This window comes from Anopheles cruzii, chromosome 3 (genome assembly GCF_943734635.1).
Source record: "Anopheles cruzii chromosome 3, idAnoCruzAS_RS32_06, whole genome shotgun sequence".
In the NCBI taxonomy this organism is placed as follows: domain Eukaryota; kingdom Metazoa; phylum Arthropoda; class Insecta; order Diptera; family Culicidae; genus Anopheles; species Anopheles cruzii.
The window spans coordinates 38180012-38201764 of record NC_069145.1 but is presented as its reverse complement, the minus strand read 5'-3'; the positions used below and the strand labels follow the sequence as shown (position 1 = coordinate 38201764).

General features: G+C 49.0%; 2 protein-coding genes across 2 annotated transcripts in view; both read right to left on the bottom strand.

Annotated features, from left to right (window-relative positions):
• Positions 1 to 8455: 8455 nt before the first annotated feature.
• LOC128270347 (lysyl oxidase homolog 3-like) lies at positions 8456 to 16208 on the bottom strand. Its single transcript, XM_053007746.1, has 4 exons — positions 16157 to 16208; positions 14582 to 14613; positions 10060 to 10204; positions 8456 to 9789 (listed from the first exon to the last, which is right to left on the bottom strand). Exons 1-4 carry the CDS (start codon positions 16206 to 16208, stop codon positions 8456 to 8458), a joined length of 1563 nt encoding a protein of 520 aa, XP_052863706.1.
• The window catches only part of LOC128274357 (G protein-coupled receptor kinase 2), a 48822-nt gene continuing 39825 nt past the window's right edge, over positions 12757 to 21753 (bottom strand). Inside the window, exons 6-11 of the mRNA XM_053012524.1 lie at positions 21109 to 21214; positions 17573 to 17762; positions 17244 to 17492; positions 16812 to 17173; positions 16471 to 16734; positions 12757 to 16390 (exon numbers count right to left, since the gene is read on the bottom strand). Of these exons, the coding sequence (XP_052868484.1) occupies positions 16289 to 16390; positions 16471 to 16734; positions 16812 to 17173; positions 17244 to 17492; positions 17573 to 17762; positions 21109 to 21214 (1273 nt within the window). The 3' untranslated portion in view covers positions 12757 to 16288. The remainder of the gene's footprint in view (positions 16391 to 16470; positions 16735 to 16811; positions 17174 to 17243; positions 17493 to 17572; positions 17763 to 21108; positions 21215 to 21753) is intronic.

Sequence of the window (21753 nt, the reverse complement as noted above, 5' to 3'; positions counted from 1 at the left end):
CCACCGTCACCAGACACCGTCAGGACGTACCATCGCTGCGTAAGCTGTGCTTTGGGCAGCACCCGGCGGGGCCTATGTCGGGTGTTATGCCGACACAGTCTGTCGCGAGCGACAAAGAAAGTGAAAGTCTTTATTTTCTGTTCACCTCGCGCCTCATTCTCATGCGCCGGGTCGGGCAAGGTTGGACTAGCTGATCCCTCCTTTGGGCCACCGGGGGAAAAATCATCGCCTTCTGATGCTCGCCAAGACGCTGTCCAGCCTTCAGGTATATGCAACGTAACAGTCAGTCTCTCACCTTTCGTCAGAGACCACCACTGCAAGGTGTCCGGGAAGATGCCCAGCCTAGATTTCGTTTGCCAGTCCGCTCGGTCGGTGTCGGACTTGATAAAAAAAAAAACCTAGTACCTTTCGTAACGACCGTGTAATGGTAATCCTTATCGCATTCGACGACACACCACGAGGCGGAAGGAAACGGGGTGGAAATCTCGAAAAAGCACACAGTGCCAGGCCGAGACTAATTTGCTGTATGCATAATGTGCTTAGCTGGCATCGGAATGTCTATTTCTGTGACAAAGTATTCGTTTTCATATTATTTTTCTTCGCTTCGAGTTTTCCGAAATTTAAATCGATTTCAGATATGCGAATAATTACAGCCACGAAGTGAGATAAGAACTCCACCGCGAGCTGTAGACCATCTTTGGCCCATTTCTTGTGAAATAAAAAATGCTACTTGAAAGAATTGCACTGGAATTTCTTTCATTTTGCACGCTCAGAAACTTTTTGCAACAATCCTCAAACGGAAACTTGTTCAACGCGGGGCGATGACTGCGTTTGTCGATTGCGTAGAATGCGGCAAAGTTGGAAAACTTCCCAACAATTGCGCCAACCCTGGTTCAAAGGACTCGAGAGAAGACTCGCTGGGTCTGCTGACGGTGGGACTGTATCGGGCCGGAGAGCACCAGCAACGTGCTCCGTAACCGTTTCGGAAAGATTGCTGACCACACTTCAAGATGTGATTTTTATTGCCACCTAAAGTGCTTGCCAACGGATGATCGATACAGTAACCGGCGGCGGATTGCACAAGACTTGGGCTGCATAACTCTCAGCATGCACTCATAAACTGGTGTCTATGGATGGGCCAGTAAAGCCCGAACCGGTCGACACGTGCTCACGACGATTACCGTTTATCACGTGCAACATTCACACTTCGTTGCTCGGCCAGACATCGGCCAAAGGGGCTGGCCCGGGGCTGGCCCTGTGGCGATGGAGATGGTCTGCCATTCTGGCGCCAAGGATCACCTCTCTGGGTGATTTTTTTGTCTGGTTAGCTTTTAGATGCGCATTTGTTTTTGCTTACAATGACCTGCTTTCGGGCCACCTTTGTCAAAGGCGGCCGGATATCCTTTATTTTTCGCTAGCCAGCCACAACGGGAAACGAAGTTTCCTTTTCCCGGATCGCTTCGGTTCCATTATCTATCGCGAGACCGGGAAGCGCAAACAACACGACGTCAACAAAAAGTCCCACACACGCAAGGCGCGGAGAAAAGCGGAACGGGAGTTTTGTAAGTAATCTGTGAAGCGTGAAAATTTATCTTTGCCTCCGACGGGCCCCCGGTTCCCTCGGTGGCGTGCGCGGTGAAACAAACAAACTCGCCCCAAGATTGCCAACAACTGAGCTGCTTACTTGCGTGTTGGTGCTGCCGTTGTTGTCGGAAAAGCCCGTTTCCGTGCTGATGCGCTTAATTCCTTTTAGCCACCGTTGGCAACACTCTGGAGGGTCTCAACTTTGATGTTGACTCACATTTAGATTCCACTTTTCGCAAAACTCCAAACCACGCTCACGGGCACTTACGCACTTAGTTTCACTTTGGTACTTTTCACTGCCGCGCGCACGGGACCTCGATAGAAAAACAATTATTTTCACATGCATTTGAGTGCCGACGCCACTTCACTGAACGCGGCGGCCCCCGCTTCGTGTGGCCCCAAATCCCTCCGCTTCCATTTTCTGCGCGAACGAATCGGATCGGATTTTCATAGGTCGATCGGGGGGACCGGAAAACCATAGCACACCAGTGCACCGTATCACAAACACCAACTTGGCCACTTGGTAGGAACTTTGCTCAATCACGACGCACCGCGTGACGATTGCGTAAATACTTTGCTGCGGCACCCATTTTGTGGCAAATTCGATTAGCCTACGGTCGCAACACTCGAATCGAATCGAGCAACAAAATCGTCAAACAAACAACGTGAACACGAAAAGAAACCGACTCTCCCAACCCAGAGGACTTTGAGCAGCAAAACTAACAACCAACCGAACTTTGTTCACGAACCGTTCGGAGGTGGGTGGCGAACTGCGAACCCACATCCGCTTCGTTTGGCAGCTATCACGAGTCTGGCCGCAGGACTATCGTACTCGCGTCCAGCCAAAGAGCGTCTCCTGCCGGTGGAAATGGTTTCCCGCAAATTCACGCGAACCTCTGTGAGAGTGAGCGCTCGCAGCTCGAAAGAGAACACCTTGTGTGACAGTGAACGACTGGGATACTGAAAATGAGAGAGAAACTACGTTTTGTGTGTCTTTGTGGCCGGAAATTTGTTTTCACTGCACGCGGGGCAAATGTGCGAGAGAACGCTAGTAGTGAGACAGCAGCCGATGAAAACAAAGAAAAGTGGGAACATTTTCCAGTCCTGGCCAAAAAAAGGGAGAGAAAGAGAGAGCGTCCCAATGTATGCGGGATGAACACTCACCGCCCGCGCGGCCGAGGTGCATTTTGCTGGGAATCCTAGCGTCAAACTGATTTTTTGAGCTACTTTTAACAGTAAGTGAAGTCCTCCGAGCCTCACCTCAGAGTCCATCCATGAAATACAGTAAACTATTTGGTGTGTGAATTAATTAGTTCGGTTTTACATTAGATGGCGTTACTCACAAAATATAACAAATATTTTTTTATGAAATATGTGTTTGAAACCCACTGTCCCTACGCATCTAACGTAGTATAGGTTTTTTTGTTTAAGTGTAAACAACACCTTTTATAAGCATTTGAACATGTCTAGTTTTGTTCCTGGTAAAGCGTTTTTGCGGGGAGTACCTTTTTATTACTGTTTGCACGGCTGAAAAAAGGGATTCTTGTCGCCCGAGTCGTCTCTGATGATGAAAATGGGATGTATTACAAGAATTCTAGACGCAAAAAGCCATAGATACAGCCTGATGAACCAGGTCCATAGCAACCAAAGCGAAATATTCACTGCGCAAAGGTAATGCTGTGCATATGGTGAGATATAAAAGGAGTGGTGTACTATGAGCTTTTAAAACCTAATAAAATTATCAATGGACTATCCCATCAACAACAATTAATGGATTTGAAGGAAAGCTTTGGCCATAAAACGACCAGAATGGGATAAAATATATGATAAGCTGATTTTTCAACATGACAACGCTCGACCCCAGATCGCAAAACCTATCTCGAAAATGTCGGATGGGAACTGTTAACCCCTACACTTTATACACCAGATGTTGCTCTTTTGGACTAGTATTTGTTCTGTTACATGAGTAACGATTTTACAGCACAGCGGTTCACTTCTTATGAAACTATTGGAAAATAGGTCTCTGATTGGGTCGCTTCCTACCTAACCTAAAAGATGGCAGAAAGTAGTGGCTAGCGGTGGCCAATATTTTAAAGAATAAAAAAACACTTTGTTAAACAAAATAAATCGTTTTTGTTGGGCCAAAAAATCGTAGGTTTCAATTCAAGTTCCTGATACAAAAATTCCAACTTAAAAATGAACTAAAGAAAACCGTCTCTCAACTTTCGGTAAACATTTGCCGCTTGACAGACAAAACAATGGCAAGACAAACAAACAATCCAGTAGCCACATCGGGTGCATGATGCGCAGCAACGGGCAATTAGCAACATTGACGCCACGGACGCTGCTATCAAGAATGAATTTGTTTTTGAATGTCAACCGCTTTTGCGGTTTCGATTGGCCCTTTCCACTACACAGTACACCCTTTACTCGCGCACCCGGAACCGCATCTAATCACAAATCCATCAGTGAGAACGTGCAAAACTTCTAAATGCGCGGACCGTGCCGCGGAGTTTGTCATTAGTGTGGCCCGGCGTGTGATCGTGAGCCAATCGTTTGTATGTGGCGGTTCTTTTGTTTTTTTTTCTTTGGTTTGTTGTTGTTTTTACGCGGGGTTTCTCCCACCGAAGGCGGACACGGGCCACACACGGTTCGCTTCACTATCGCTCACGCGTCGACACTCACACACACGCACGCGCCAGCCGCTGAATGGGGCACGTTTTCTGTTCCGCCGCCGAGCCGCATCCCAGACCGATGTCAATGGAGCTCTGGCGTCTTCCGAATAGTGCTGCCGCCGTGTGCACGGGAGCCGCCCGATCGCCTCCCTCGATTCCGGGGCCCGGATGACCGACGACCGTTCCCGTGCCAGAGTGACACCCACACGCGCATCCCGTTCCGTCCGTTCGGCCATCGCGAACCGTCGCACACCGATTGCCGATTGGCAATGTTTACGTTTTGCTTTCATCACACTCCGGGTGACTCCGGGGGCCCCGTGCACATCGCTCACCTTTCCGTTATCTCACTATTTTCCACGCGCCACTTGCGCTCCCGTTCGCGTGCTCCCTCTCGCTCGCCCACCACCGCTTATCGCATCCGCTCTCTCCTTCTCTCTCTCTCTCTCTCTCTCTCTCGTGTGCGCTCAGCATCAGCATCAGTAGTTTGTTTCCGTCCACTTCAGCGCCTTCCGTGACGCGCGTTGTGGTTTCCTAGTGCTGCTCCGACTCTGGGAGTTAGTTGGCGGACCCTTATCGGAGCTGATTGACGGGACGACGACGTAGTTAGACAACCGAAAAGCACCCCAAAGCCCAGGACCAGGACTAAGCCTTTCCAGCCGCCCTTCAGCCAACAACCCACTTGGTTGCTACGATATTCTGTGAAAGAAATCATCAACAACAACCCTTTTGCCTTTTGTAACGATTTTGGCAATCGAACCTGCATCGAAGCAGGCGACACAGAGCTCGACACAGCATCCCCGGGAATGGATGACATAATTTTGGACACACGCCACACACACACACACACACACACGGCAGACCGTGATCAAAGCTTCACATTTTGTTCACTTCTTAAATTCAACGCCACAACGTCGCTCGCTGTGTTACGCGGAATTTTCGCACAACGTCCGGGATATTGGTCTGGGAAGCCACTCACCCCCGGGTAGGCACCCGCACCCGTGTCACAACCTCTTCTTGACCGCAACGGCCCAGCTTTTGCTTACGGGCATCACGCATGCACGCACGCACGCACGCGAGGACTGCTCCGGCCAAACTGTCGTCGTTCGAATTTTCAAACGCTTTGTGGCCCGCGGCTGAGGATGCTCTCTCTTCAATCGCTCTCATCGAAGCCGTACACACACACAGCCGCGCACTGATCGGAGATCGGCTCGCCCACATGGTCCGGCTCCGCTGGGACAACAACACCGAAGTTGTCGTCGACGTCGGCAAAAAAACAACCCTCCAAACTGCCTGACTCTGAATGAAGCCGTTGGAGCCGCTGTGTTTATGTTTTCACTGCAGCCACTCTCTCTTCGCGTGAGCACACACTCACGGGATGAGTGGCACTCAGTAGTAGCAACGCACTGTGACGCAAAAGTGCCAGTCTCTCGTCGATTGAGCTACTCTGCTCGCGGCCGACGTAGCTCAAAAGGGTCGTGCCTGCCGTCGCCAGCTACAAGCTTATCGCCAATCCGCGTGCCCCGGCCACCGGCAAGTGGCACCGCAATGCTAGTGCACGCTGATTGATGTGCACTTTTCGCACGTACCGCACGAACCACACGCAACATGCAATCGTGACGCGCCGGTCAGCCGGCCGGCGCATCGGGCGATCGGCACTATCGGTTGCAATCGAATCAACGAATCAACGGCAGCGTTTGCGAAACGGAGCAAAAAAAATGAACAATTGCACTTCGGACGGATTGTGTGATTTTTCGATGAATGAAATCTGCTCGGATCATTGGGGGCGCGCACGTGCACGCGCACCGATGGAGCCGCCTGGTGTTTGGTTAGCCACGATGGAAACCAAACACGTTCCGTTCCGTTCGTTCCGTTGAGCCGTTTCAAATATTTTCTTTTTGGATTTTGACTATATTAACACTGAAATGGGACTTACAGTTGGTTTGATCAAGCAGAAGCTTTAAATAGTCGATTGACTGTTCCTTATTTTTACAAAAAACCTTTGTACAGGGTTATTTGTTTTCTTCGTTCAAAACAGTACTTTCAAAAAGCATATGAAAAATTTGGTTTTTAGTGATTTTTCTTTATTATAAAGTTAGTGCTTTGCCATTATGCGTGAAACATAATATATTATATACGTATTGTTCAGATGGCCCCTTCGGGGTCTATGGCAAAAGTAGATTCTGATAGGTCTAAAACTTGAGAATCGGGTTTTTTTGCTATTTATGTTTAACCAAATGTTTATAACATTAAAATGAAAAATTCTATTTAATTCAAAGAATGTGCCAACGCTAGCTATACATTTCATCTATCTCTCTGCTAAATCTTGGATTTCCAGACGAAAGAATTCTTCGTAAAATAAACTAATTAGTCATCCCATTTCAACTTCCTTGTAGGAAACGAAGTGCTGCTAAGCCAATACGTGTCCCATCGATGAAAATGAATGATATTCAGAAGAGGCCAAGTCTGGTGAATAACGTGGGTAGGGATAGCAACTCCCATCCCAAGTGATTTGATAGTATCCTGAACCAGTTTTGCATTGGGTGTCATGGAGGCGCCAGGTTCAGTAGCCATCAGAAAGTCCTTTTTTGGAGTCCTCCGACGCTCTTTCCTTGTTGAGCCAAATCGCTATTTTTGAATTTCTTAAACCGATAAAAGCACTGAGATATTCCAAAAACAAACCTCGGCAAGCATTTGGTGTAATTCTGAAGTAGTTTTCTTCAAGCGGTAGCAGAAAAATAATAATCCCCCCAAAACGTCATTTTCAGGTACAAAAGATGACATGGTCTAACCCTTTCAAAGATCGGTTGCGAACTAAATTATATTTCTTTCGACATAGACAGCAAAAGTGGGAAGTCCAAATTCACAGGTTGAGCCATCTGTTCAAAAACTCGATTCTCAAGTTTTAAACCAGTCTTTGTAATTTTCAATGTCTTTTTTGAACATTCCGGGTGCTGCCTCGACCATAAGTTGGCGAATGTTATTTTTCAACTACTTCAAAGTTGTAGACTTGTCAGCATAAACACGATCTTTTGCTTCGCCCCAAAAGAAAAAGTCCAACGGTGTCAAATCGCACGATCTTGTAGGCGTGTATTGACATTGGCACTAAGTCCATATCTTCAATTACGACTCTTTTCAATCGATTGAGTATTTTCAGTGCCCCAGATGCTGCCTAATTTTCTTGTTTACGTAGCCTCCAAGTAGATGATGGGCTTCGTGGCTGAAGAAAATTTTGTTGGAAAACTAAACTAAAAACTAACTTCAACTAAAACCTTGCCGAGTGGGCTGACAGATATGTTCGAAAATTTTAAAGTTTCAGCCCTGTAATTTCGAAACTACAAAATAAATTACCCGGCACATCCTGGTTCGGTTTGGAGAATGTTATCAAACCCTTTCGCTGCAGGCTATTATTAGCGGTCCCATTTTTCTGTTGGTACAAAAAAGTGAAGTGACAAAAAGCAACCACGAAACGAACTGCTTCCGTCCACTGGCCCGTTGACTGGACGCGGCACACGATGGTCGGCAGTGTTAATTGGCGCAAATTGAAACACTGATCGATGGGTTGGGTGGTTTGATTTATGGAAGTTTAATTGATTTCGGGCTCAACAATGAATGCGCCCGTCTCGGGGCCCGGTCCAAGAAAGCCCGCGAGAAGCCCCGGGAGCCGAAGCAATTTGCTGCATGCAACGTCCCCCCGGCCCCATTCTCCGGAAGACGATGACCATTCAAACCGGTGGCAATTAGGTTGCATAGGCAGGTCATTAGTTTCGACCATTTGCGATTACGAAACGCAGAGCGGGGACACCGTGGCGGAGGATTTCCCTTCAGAAGGACACTTAGAAGTGCCATCAACCCACGAGAGCCCCTTTTGAGAGCCACTGGAGCCGTCGAGTGGGCTTCGGGCCGAGGCGGCATATTAATTAGCCGGCCGGTGACGATTGCCTGATACATAATTAGTCACTTTCCCTCCCTTGCCCGGCCTACCTTGCGGCTTTTAATTGCCAAACTTACTGACGCCATCGCCATCTGCCGGTCGGGGACAAATAATTTGAGTCTCATAACCGCTTAAGCCGGTCCAATCCGACCGCAATTGGTTCGGTCTCTTCGGCTCCCTTTTTGGTCAATTAAGAATCACGCGAGTACGAGTGGCACGGCCAAAGAATTCACGGTCCGCACGTTTATTGATCAGCCACCGGGGTTTACGGGCGGCCGAGCACGCAATCGAAGACACGGGCGTACGTTTGCGTGTAGAGCAGCCGGCAGCGGGCCGCGTTATTGTCGAAGCGCATCTCCGGCACCTTAAACTCCGGGTTGATCGACACCTTCAGCGTGTACTCGCCAAAGTCCAGCTCACTGATGTCGACCCACTGGCAGTCGATATTGTGGCGGTAGATGTCGGAGCAGTTCACCGAGATACCCTGGTCGCCGTAGTTGGCGCACGCGTACCGTGGCTCCACACCCGCCAGGCACTGGTTGTCCTCGAGGCAGAAGGACGCCTTGTGGCCCTCGGCCACCCGCCGCCCGGCCGCGTCGATCACGTCGAACGTCGCGAACACCTCCATGCTGTGGTAGTGCATGTGGCACAGATGCCACTCCCACAGGTGCTTCGGGATGTGCGGCCGAAAGTCGGCCGTGCCGGTGTTCAGGACGCGGGCCGTAAACTTGAGCAGCCGGCGCGTTTCCAGGTGCCAGTTGGGGTTCTCGCGCTGGATGTCGTAGGCCTGCGACGCCACGCAGTTCTCCTCCATCGCGCACTGCAGCAGATACATGAGCCGGTCCTCCAGGTGCAGCGTCTGCTCCATCTCTACGTGGTCAAACGCCAGGTCCGCCATGAGCGGCACACATGTCACGGCCGCCACGTGTCCTCGGCGCTCGCTACAATGCGCCCCGTTGGCCACCGGATCGTGCCGGCAGTCCGCCAGCGAGCTCTCGTTGCCGTAACACTCCGTCCCGCTCAGCACCACTTCCGGTAGGCCATCGCCGTCCGTGGTGCCGTTGGAGAAAAAGTCCGTCTGGACGGCGTTGTTGGCGTAGCCCAGTCCGAGCTCCCGGCAGACGACGTTTCCCTCCAGCAGACCCCAGCCATCGCCGCACACGCTTCCCCACTGCGCACCGTCCACGATAGGGCGCACCTCCACGCGTCCCTCGCCCTCGGCTCGGCCACCGACGAGCCGCAACTCCAGCCGGTGTCGCGATCGCTGCTTCGCGACCTGCGCGACCTTTGGCATCGGCTTCCGAGTCGTCGGTTCGTCCTCGTCGTGCCGCTTACACATCACACCCGCCGCCTCGCTCGCCTCGCAATCGTTCGCCCCCCAGCCATCGAAGTGACAGTCGGCCAGCTCGGGCTCTTTGCCACCGCAGTACAGGTTGTCCATCCAGAACTTACGCTTCGCGCGCCCAAAGTAACCGCTGTGGGTGGGCCGCACGTGCCCCAGGAAGCCCAGCTGCCGGCAGACGACCTCCGCCTCGCTTGCGTCCCACTCGTCGTCGCAGATGGCACCCCACTTGCCGGCGTGGAAAATCTCCACATTTCCTGCGGATTGAAAGGCGACCAAAAAAAAAAGCGTCCATGTCATTCTAGCCCGCCAGGACATTAATGTTGAGTCACGGAACGCGGAAAGTTGGCCCACGGAAAAAGGCTCGCGTCGTTTCGTTCCGCATTTTGCGGTGACGTCATTAGGGCGCCCACTCCAATCGCGGCGTGGACCGTGGACAAGGAGACAAGAACTTTTTGGCACTGTATCGTTTTTCACTGTCACTGCCACATCCCCCGGTGGCCATCCGTTCGGCTCCACTTACTTACCCTCAAAGTCCCCGTGGCCACCGATCAGCTTGATGGCACCGTCTTCCTTCTTGAGCCGCTTCAGGTACTTTCGGACCATGTTCTCGCGCTGAAGACGCGCTTCCTCCAGGGCCGAGGTGCGATTCGCCGTCTCCCCGATGGCACCCTGTGACCCGCCGATGACTCCGAGCAGGAGCACCATTGTGAGCAACACGAAAACGCAGCGCACCACCATATTGTCGCTGTGAGAATTGATCCGAGCCACTTCCGAGCACGATCGGCACGTTACTGACCGACCGATCGGCAAGATCGTGCGTCAGCCTCCGACCGCCGACCGCTCGGAGCTGCAGAACTGCCGGTGGCGATCGGGACGAAAGCATAGCTTTTTGTTTTTCAATGTTGCGGCACGATGGAATGGTGTCATCTGGGGCTTCGTCTGCTGCGTCCGGCCCTCGCAACGAGCTCTCCGATTCGATCCCGTGCACGTCACGGTTAGTGTGTTGGTGGTTGTAATCGCTGCCCCCCTTATCACCGGTGGTCGGTGTCCCGTCGACGCGATCAATTAAATGTTCGTCTGGCCCACGGGTTCGCTTGTGGTCCTCACCACAAGCGGGGACTGTTTAGAATTAGAACGGACCCTTTTTTTTGGGTGAATTGCAGCAAGGCGATGGCGATGCTCAGTCATAAATTAGAACATTGACCTTGAACAACGGGTGTGTCCCCGATTTCTGCCGTAGGCTTAAGATAGGGAAAATAGTTCATTCGAGCTTGAAAATCTGCACGATACGATTAATGCAAATTTGCAAACATAATTGGCACCTGAAAGAGAAATTATACGATAATTTATTATTATTCACCATCCGTTCGGCTTTTGGGTGTGGTGCCAACAGCTTCGTGCCACTCAGACGGCGACGACCGTTCGGCTTTCTCAATATTTTGGTGCGCTTCAATTTGCTTCAATTCTAATTGATTCATTCGCATTCACCAAGGGTGCCATTCGATTAACTTAATGTCTTCGGCGCATGGTCTGCTTCTTTCGCTCGGTGCGTGGCGTGCCTCTTTTCCGCACACACAAACACACTTCGGCCACACAGGTCTTATCAATAAAACAGATGACTCCGCGTACGTGTCTCAGGTCATGCGGCTCCGGCATTCGGAAGCGGCTCCAGTACGCGTCGAGCATTAGCACCATCCAAGTGGCTCATCGACGCAAAAACTGAACGTTGGCTCGGTGAAATCATTTATCAAATTCAAGTTTTACACAAAAAAAAGACTTCTATCTGCCATCGATTGCATCAGCGCAAGATTATTTGGTTCCATGTTTGCTCTCCGTAGTCCCTGTTGCATTACTGAGTGCACTGTTGCCATCCTATTCGCAAATCATGCATTATTATAAATGCAACTCCGATTCTCCGGTGATCAAGAATACTGCAAGAATTTTCTTAAACAGTAAGAATTTGAAGTGTGGCTCGTCCATAGATCATCCGTCTGCGCTGCACCGATCAATCTATGTGCTATATTCTAATAATATTGTTTTTAAACTAGAAATAGAAAAAAAAGAATTATCACATAAAATAAATCAACAAATCCACATTTAATCACATACGGTGGTGGATCCAAACACTCCCGTCAGCTGATCACTGTGTACAATTTGTGTTAAGCAATGCATTTGGCAAAAGAGATGTCTATTTCAGCTAATCGAAATCAAGCTAATCGAAACGCAAAGTTTCTCTAACTCAAGTTGCACTAATCAAAAAAATATCGATTGTGGCTGTCGCCGTAAGGCACATGGCGCCATCCTGTTGTAACCAAATGTCAACCAAGTTCTCAGCTTCAATTTCGCGGAAGTTCCATTCAGCCAACATTTCTCGGCAGCGTACGCCATCGACGGTTACGGCAGCTCCTTCATCGTTTTCGAAGTAAAAATATTCCGATGGTGCCGCTAGACCAAACTCTGCGTCGCAAAAGAGTCACTCGTTGTGGGTGCATTGACTTCTCTTGCACGATGCGTGGGTTTTCAGAACCCCGAAAACGACCATTCTTCTTATTAACATAGCCACCGAGGTGGAAATAAGCTTCAATGAAATGTGCTTTTCAAAAATTGTACCGTTTGAGTTGAAGACCTACCAATTTGGAAATAAGTTTTTCATATTTCCCTGTTTTCTGAAATCAAAATAGTATTTTCTACAAAAATGGAATGAATGAACCTTTCAAATAAAAGTTCAACCATCGAAAAATATTCAGCGTTTTTTAAAAAAAAAAAAAACCAAATGAAAAAGAGAACGCTTATTTAACTTCCTTTTAAAATCGACTACAAAAGGCACCTCTGCGCCATCTTTATTCCAACATGCAAACTTTACTTGGATGCACTAGCAGCAAAGTTGCGTGCAATGCTTTGAATTTAAACGTTTGTGTTCATCTAAATGACCGTTGCGATTCTTCTTAACACACACTGGAAACGTTTGGTTAAGAAAAAGACGTCAGAAATAAAGGTGCTATTTTGCACCAAGGATTACGAATGACGATAACTTTAGATCAAAGTATCGTCAAGAACGAGCAGAACTGTGGTTGCTAAACAGCTACTGGGCAGCAGAATAACGGCATACTGATTCGCCATTCTGTAATTACCAACCACTAAGAAACACTCGAAATAAACCGCTTGAAACAAATGGAATACTTTCAATTTCTCTATTTATTCATTAGTTTTATGCGCTCATTGCCATTCGCGTTGCTCCTGCCGACCTATTCCATTTTCGGGGAGGGAGTTTCTCCATTTTTTTCCATGTGATACTAAACCGACATTATCTTCTCTAAGATTGAAAAAAATTTAGATCCATTTTAGTCACCGACAAGTCGGATACACAATAAGTTCGTTTATAGTTTTCCTCATCACCCTCACAAGAAGTTATTCAATTTGTGAGTCTGCTTTTGCATTGCTTCATCAATTATGAGCCCCAGGGACGATACCCCGCGTAATATTGGCCGTGTGACCCACCACACATTGGCGACATGGCCGCTCCGCTCAACGCACACATCTAGTATTTTAGTTACATTTGCTTTTCTCATCTCTAGGTTTATAATAGTCATTTTTTGATTGGCTTTCAATGCGCCGTGTTTGGTTGGCTCACGCGTACCCGCGATCATCATCATCGTCGAATGGACTTCTTCCGGTCATGAAACAACGGCGTCCCACTTTTTCAAGATTCACTTGTACTTTATGTGTTAAAATTGATTCAAATACACTCACACACACACAATCAGAGGGTTTTAGTTAATCTTGTGCTCAAAAAGGGGCTACCGGCATACTTGTGACTCCCGCCGGAGCACATCCTTCACGCCAATCAGAGAATCTCGCTGGAACCCCATCGATTGCTAGTGCTAGTGTAGTGATGGACCGCGATTCTTCTGGCGCTTCCACTTTACACACCACTTCCTTTGCGCCATTGCTAACTTCTACTATGTACATGACAATAAAAATGTTTGGAGGAGTACAACTCTTTCTTTCACGGCGTGTTCTTGAGTTTACATTTACGGTTTGGCTGTTTGGCTCCATGAAATCCAACGAACGGTGCCCGTTCCACACTTTAAAAACTGCTCCAGAACGATCGACAATTATTAATCAGTAAACAGAAAACCTAAAGCAAACAAGCGTACACCAAATAGCATTGGCACATGGTATGCAGAGTTTGAAGGGTGGCTAGTCTGAGTTTATTACTTGTTTTTATTTACTTGTTTGTAGTTGTTTTTGCAATCCATTTGTTCACCACATACAGATTGATTGCCAACAGATTCTTGCCCGGGGCTACGATTACAAAACTTAATACAAACTTGTGCGACATACACGATTAAAAAACAAATACCAAGAAAGCACACACACGGCTACGAACACTTTCCATACACTTCTTTGTTGTTGGTGCTTTCGTTGATACTTGCGCTTTGAACACAACACTTGAAAGATTCATTAAAAAGCTAACCAATTCTCGTTTGCGCCTGCACGATATACGCGATTTTAAAGCTAAAACAGCCCTAGTAAATGATTGCTTTCACTTATGCATTGTAACAACCAAATCCTAAACACTCGGTCGGTCGGTCGGTCGGTCGTTCACTACTACGCTTGGCTCCGTTGCTCCTATTGTTCCCCCGCGCGTCATTTCACCCCGTCCTATGTTGTGCATTTCCGGTAACTAGAATGGGTATTGGGTTTACGATAAGCGGGTTTCACTCTATAAATCTCCTTCGTCTAATCGTTTGCTTTTACATTTGTGTGTCCGTGTGTTTTGAATGTGCGATACATAGATTCATTCGTAAGTCTTCTGCTTTCTGCCCTTACTTTTGTCTGAAACTAACTCCTAGCCACGAATAGTCTATAGTTATAATTGATTAGTACATGAGTATGAGAAGTTTGCTAAAAAGTTGCCTCTTTAACCATTCGAACATTAAGATTGTGTTTAAGTACCGTATTTCTCTCTCTCTCTCCCTCTTTCGCTCTTTTCTAGTACTCTACCACGAGGATTTGTAGAAATGCTGCACACCAAACCGTAGCATAAATTGAAGTCGCCAGCAACAGAAGCAAAACTATACGGTAGCAACGACCCAGTGCCAACCGGAGACAAGAGCGGAAAGTATAACCATTCGACGGTTTGCGCGTCGGTCGACATTCAAATCATCGAAAGCATTAAAAAATTTAAACAATGAAAAATAAGACACTATATTTAAAGCCAAGATGGAAGAAAGATATCATCAGTCGGTGGGGACCATTGATTTCGTCAATATTGAATTTCAGTTCAGATGAGGTGTTTACAGAAGTGGTTCCGTTAGTCATAGAGCGCGAGGACGCTGTTTGTGGATTGTTATCGCCACTATCGCTATGGCCACAGTTCAAGTGTGAAAGAGTAACTTAATAATTCAACATACAGTCTCATAAAAAAATGATTACTATACGATATGAGAGATGCCAAATATTAGTAACTGCAAGGTTATGCAAGATTGTTTGAGGGTGGTGGTAACGTCTTTATCAGATTGATTGGATTTTCTAGTGGCAGTTGATGAATTATGAACCCTTGATCCGGCCACACACACACGCGCGGGCATTCGCAACGCAACTTATCATGTATCAGCGTTACACAGTGAACACAAACAGTAACAATAACATTCCGACCCGATTGTTACATAAGAACGTAAAATCAGCCAACGGATAAAAAATCGATGAAATAATAATATATTGTAAAATCCACTATTTACAAATGCGTCGGGGTTGGCTTTTATGTTGGAGAGAAAGATACGTGACCGTAAAACCCTTTTTTGGTTGCTTATTTTTCATCACTTTATAAAATCAACCTAACGAGAGAACAAAGGTACAACGGTTTTTTACCGGTAATGCTCTTATTAAAACTCAATCAGACACACATCGCTTCACTCGCAATGCTAAAAGTCATCAATGAACCATATACACTACACTTCGTTTCTAAATACTTCCACAAACGGAAGTACCATTTTGTTTCTGCTACCTTATGCTACAGTTGTCTAGGCTCAACCGTTGTCGTACTGCTTCTTCCGCTATTGCACACACCTTGGGAGTTTGGCCAAAATACGAATACGCTGCGAGCGCGCGGTCTAGAATTACGAATTTATGTGATTATTCCTCCGCTTGTTCTTCGTTATCTTTGCGCTCGTCGTTCTGGTGGTGGACAATATATTTGCATTTTTAAGTGTTATTCAATAGCTACTATTTATATGCTGTTTAGACAATGTTCATGTGCGCTTAAGTGTATCATTGACTGTGAATGAGTGAGTGAGTGAGTGAACTGACTGTGACTGAACCCGCGCACGCAAGGGTTCTGACAAACTACAAACTTCGTGCGCGTCCTCATATGACGCCCCGTAGCAGTAGCTCGTAACATGACTGAGAGTATTCCGTAGCGATGTGCTGCGGCGGCTGCCGCTTGATGAAAAATCCGACGATAATAATATCCGCTTTCGCCGTGAAACCGTCCATCCATTCTCGCCCCAGAAAGCGCGTTCTACCGCTGTGAGCGTACAGTGATGTGAGCGATCTGAGCTCCCAAAAACTAAACCGGGAAGAGAACAGTCTTTCGCTGTCCAACTGTTGCTTACTTACTGCCCCGCTGTCCAATTAACCACCGGTAAGCCTTTCCCCGCCGTCCTTCCATCTCGACACCATCGCCTGGATAGTGCCTCTCCGGAGGGACAACTGTTGACCGAGGTCGTCATCATTGTTGCCTTACACCTATCAACTTTCAGTCTGTGCCTGACTACAGCTGACCGTCGTTTGACTAGAGGACAACAGCTTCTCGTTGAACGGTATTGCCTTCTCTCGGGGCGTTTGCTTTTTCTGCAATAGAAAGACAGTAGCCAACCATCATTAATCGCGGCTATTCCTCGCGGCGGTGCTCTAGCAAGAACCTAGCGTACTTTTCTTCGAAACGGAAAGCAGCCCGGTTTTTCGACTACGGGCGGTGCGTTGATGAGCAGATCGGGCGTCGGGCACTCGTTCACGCCGAACACGTTCAGTTCCCGGAAGCATTCGGTTTCAATCATCTCGTCCTGCCACGGTATCGATACCGAGCCGGTGTTGAACTTGGTGTAGAAGTTCTCGTCCGTCGCGTCCAGGTTGACGCCCTTCACCGTGGAGAATTGCTCAATGTCTAGTACGTCTTTGGCATACACGGCATGTGGCTGTGGGGTGGAAGACACAGAAAAATCCGAGGCGGCTAATGCGAATTCGACCACGGTGGAGCGGCGCAAAAACTTACGTCCGGCACAAACGGAGGATCCGTCACACCGGCCTCGAGCCGTTTCCAGTTAATACTGTTGAAGAACGGATGCAGCTTCACCTCGCGGGCCCCATGGCGCCCGTTGCGACATCCGAGCCGGCTCTTGACGGTTTTCATTAGCAGCTGTTGGCACAACGATTTGGCCTCGTCACTGAACTTGTGCGAATACTTTTCCGGGTCCTCCTTCACGCGCCGGTCCACCTCTTCCCGCTTGACCTTTTCCTTGCGGGCGCGGAACGGTGCCTGGCCCTCGATCATCTCGTACAGCAAGCACCCGAAGCTGAACCAATCCGGCGAAAAGGCGTACTTTTCGTTGTCAATCACTTCCGGTGCCATGTAGCCTGCAAAAGGGAAGCGGTTAGATAGTGCACGCCAGCGCAGCGCCTCGTAGCATTCCAACCACACACTCACCTACGGTGCCCACTCTCCCCCTAACCATCTCGCCTTCCGGAATTTCGACCGCCAGCCCGAGATCGGAAATGCGCACGTGCCCATGGTCATCGAGCAGAATGTTTTCCGGTTTGCAGTCCCGGTACACGATTCCCTGCTGGTGCAGATGCTCTAACCCGCAGACCACCTCGGCTGCATAGAACCGTGCCCGGGTCAGCTCGAATCCCGGATCGCCGCCCATATTGTAAATGTGAAACTTCAGATCGCCTCCTGTGGAAAGGGTAGCAACAACAAAAAAAAACACATTACATTCCACCCATTCACGGTCAATCCAATGCCCCTTTTCTTACCATTCATAATCGTCAGCACCAAGCAGAGCGCATCCTTCGTTTCGTAAGCGTACGCCAGGTTCACTACGAAGCGAGAGTTTATCTTCTGCAGAATCTGCTTCTCGATCAGAACCATCGATTCACCCTTCCGCTTCTTGATGCGCTTCTTTTCCAGCTTCTTGCACGCGTACATTTTGCCAGTGGCGCGAACCTGCAAACGATAGAGGATATAATGGTTGAGTAGAGCAAACAGGACACGAGAATGGAATTGGGAGATTGAACGAGTTAAGCAAACGGAATGCCGCTAGCATTGCGCACGAAATTGAATTCTGACAAGGCATTTGAATTTGGCCAGATTTTTGATTGATTTCCAATACATGGATTGTGCTATCCTTCACTGCCGACTCGGCTTCGAAGCAAAGCGGCGAAGGCATGTGTGGTTGGCATCGCAATAATTCATGGCATGCTTCCTTGCCTAGTACGTGGCAGCACGCGTCGGAAATCGGAAGCCCTTCAAGCATTTTCGAACCGTAGCTGAACAGCAGCCGTTGACATTTTTCCTAGTGTATCGTATGAATGGAGAGCAATTTCGTGGCAATCGCCAATTATACTGTCATCCCGGACGGGTCGTAACCGATCCAGCGGGGCACCAGTGCTGGTGAATCGAAGCCGAGGTAAGCTTTTACGGTAACCAAATACATTTTTATTTTCTTCCGTTGTTATCGCAGTTTCTGGCCGTTCTCAGTATTTTGAGGATATTATTCTTCGGTGTGTAAGGATACCGGGTGATCGACTGAACCAAACGTCAAACCGTGCGTTCGCCAAAACGCATGGACGGAGCTAATCTTTCATAATTTCAACCAACTTTTAGGGTATTCTTTGGGGCAGCATTCGAGTAGATCAAACCGAATGAACAGAACCGTAACTTCCCGTTGATTCCTGCGTCGGGCGACGGATTTTTTATGGAAATGTGTTTGTGTCTACCATCCGGTCACAGCGACCAGCAATCGTGCGGCCTACCAAAAAGCCCGAACCGTATCGCTGTCCGCCGTGAAGGAGGCAAAAATGAATTATTCATCAAAATGCTAACCGTGCCCGCTGCCTGTGCACAGTTCAATTCGATGGGTGACATGTTCGCCGTGCACTCGAAAAGGATGTCGCCCTAGCGTCCTAACGATAGCGTCCTGGCTTCCGCCGTCCTGGCCGCAGCACCGTACCGCGCCGGTTCACACTCAATAATTTTGCATCCTGCACGTCCTGTGCCGTCTTTTACTATTGGGCGCAGCCGGGCAGCCGGCTCTCTGCCGACTGAGCTCGGGCGAACACAACGTCGTCGTCGTAGCACTTTGTTTCCGTTTTCCCAACATCTCGATTTGAATTACAAACAGTATCAAACGACCCACCGATGGAGGAGCGCCATCGTCAGAAAAGGGGGTCCGCCGTGCTAAGGACTGGCTGCCCGAAGAAACATCCAAACCCCTCGTTCGTGGCGCTTCGGTCAAACGAAGCGGAAAATGGTCACCACCAAAAGAAGCCGCGCGTACGACACAAGCTCTTCCCGCTTCCCGTTACTGACCGTAGTTACGTTGCCCGAGCTTTCCATTTTACTTAGCTCCGAGCATACCGGCTGTGTATCGGGGCGTAATCTTCACTTTTGCTGCACTTTTCCTTCGGGCCCTTCTTCGGTCCTCCTTGGACCGGAAGTGCCTGGAATAGCTCGCACGCCGAACACCGGCAACTCCTCGCAGTAAGCGTCGCTGTTTCGCCGCATCCTTTCTTCCTGCGTCCCGGCGGCATTGGTGCGCGCACGAGTCCTTCCTGCATACAAATTACCTTGCCCTCGGCGACTAGAACACTTCCAAATCCGTCTCGTTCCGGTGCCCCCGCAAGGGATCCCCTTGTTTCCGAGGAATGCCTCGAACCAATAGTCGATTGGACGATTTCTTTCCGGATTCCAGGCGCGCGCGCGCATGTCGCGGACAGATACACAAGCAGCTGTTGCTGGCAGCATCGCGCGGCCCGCTGGATTGTTTCTAATCAATATTAATAACGGGGAGTCGTCTCCCCGGACCCCCGTCAGCATCCCGTGCCAGGGTCTCCAGTTTTTAACAAGCTTTCTCCGCATTCTCCGCGATGTAAGCGAACGGAGACTAATACCGGCGCCGTCGCCTGGTCCTGGTCGGTCGCTTGGTGATTGTGAAATGTTACTTAAATGAAATCTCAGCACCGCACCCCGCTTTCGGAGAAGCCCCTCCTCGCGGTAGCCCCCGCGCCAGCGCCGTGGGTGCCGAGTGAAGATTGGAAAATTCCCCACAAATTCCGGCTTTTCCGGTAACATGACCCACCGCGGAACCCGTAGCACCGCACAGAGAGAGAACATGACGACCGGGCTCAGGGTTGCCCTCAGGGTTCTTCATTTTATTTATACTCCACTTCACTTCGGTGGGCGGCCCACGCTGTCCCCTTGCAGCAATGTGGTTGGTGGGCGAATTGGGCAAGGACGCGCAACGACAGAAAAGTTGTGCAACATAATAATAGTGGCTGGGCCCTGGAAGTGGCTTCTGGTCCAAAATCGATAATAAACAATGGATGGATGCCGGGCCGAATGATGGGTGTGGTGGAGATCCCTGTTAGCCTCAGACCAGAAGTGTGCCTCTGAATCGTAATTATGTGGGTTCTCCGCGGCCTGGTTAGAGGCAATTTGATTCGGCACACACAGCATAAACAATCGGATTCGGGGCGAAGGTTCGACAAACGATGAATGTTTAATGAAGTGTTCCGTCAAAAGGACGAATGTTGCGGGCCGGATCGGACCGGGTTAACGGGGCGACACTCGGGTACTCGAGAATCGTCTTCTCGTCTGAGGTTGGTGCGGCTTCTTGCGGCATATTTTAGACGATTTAGATTTATTTGACAGTTGAAACCGGTCACCGTCGTGGAACAATCCGTTCGTTTTAGTTAATAAAAGATGCAATTTGAAGGCAAAAGGTCCCAGGTGCCCGATTCTCTTCCATAAAATGGAGGAAAAGAAATAAAAATGAAAGGACAAGCAGTGCGTCGCGGAATGTACAATGTACAGTGAACCTACTCTTTTGGGTTCGTGCAAAAGTCTACCCTCCACGGTTCACTTCCATGTTCCGTGGGATTTTTTCTCCGATTTTTTTCCCCCTCGTCTTTCATGATGGTCCTCTGCCCGGGGTTTTGTTCGCAGGGAAGCGTGAAGCATGAAACACCCACCGAAACCCTTTCTTCCTTCGGATTGGGTTTTGTTTGACTTTTCTCGGTACGTTCGGTATTTTTTTCCATCCTCCTTCGCTCTCTCCCTCGCTCTCTCCCTCGATCTCTCCCTCGCTTTCTCTCTTTTTGGGGGGCTTTCTCTGTGTGCCGTTACAAGCGTTGTATTACACGCCGTTCCGTTTATTGCAAGGGTAGATCTTCATAGACACCGAGGACCGAGGGAGACCACCACCCACGGCACAAAGCCTATGGCAGTGGAAACGTTGGAGGAAAAACACTTGCACTTGGCTTCCGAATCCATCCGGGGGACCGGCACCTACCTGACATGCGCAGACTTCGCCGAAACCACCCTTTCCGAGGACGCGATACATTCGAAAAGTTTTGTAAGTAACCTGCTGAGCTTCGAGCCATTTCCACTGAAGGTATCTGTACGGGAAGAGAAAGAGAGCACAAAGTAAAAGGAAAGTCAGTTAGAAGGACGCACAAGGGCACGGAAAGTTCAAACACTCCACAATAATTATTTTGGCCATCGCCAGACCCGGATGCAGCAGCCCGGACACCGCGAAGGGGGGTTTTGCCGGAACACGAACGACAGTGCGACACTAGAGCGCCGGCTGGTAAAGAAAAGAGCGATTTTAATAGTGTCAAGGCAGACTAAATGCTAGCGGCGAATGGTTGACCAAACGCGCTCCAAAAAATGTCACGCGACAAAGAAAACTTATCATAATTGACTACGCCGACTGGAGACCGTGGACGGAGTAGTCCCCGGTTTGCCGAGCAAAGCGACCCAACTTTCCCGCACTCCCGGGCTTCCGGGGGGACGCGGAAGAAACTTCAAAAAACAATGGGTCCAGTGATTTTCGTTCGGTTTTCTTCGGTTGCCGGCGTCGTGGCGTTCGCTGTTTGCGCTGCATGCTGAGGCGACAGTTCCGAGCTGTTCCAGTGTTTTTTCCCCGGCGAACCGG

What these genes read in the sequence shown, in the direction of transcription:
- LOC128270347 (XM_053007746.1), bottom strand. Translation starts at nt 16,208, where the DNA reads ATGGAAGGACGGCGGGGAAAGGCTTACCGGTGGTTAATTGGACAGCGG. An exon ending in GTTAATTGGACAGCGGGGCA is followed by an intron (nt 14,614 to 16,156) that starts GTAAGTAAGCAA and finishes GCTACCGTATAG; the next exon opens with TTTTGCTTCTGTTGCTGGCG. An exon ending in TGGCCACGGGGACTTTGAGG is followed by an intron (nt 9,790 to 10,059) that starts GTAAGTAAGTGG and finishes TTCAATCCGCAG; the next exon opens with GAAATGTGGAGATTTTCCAC.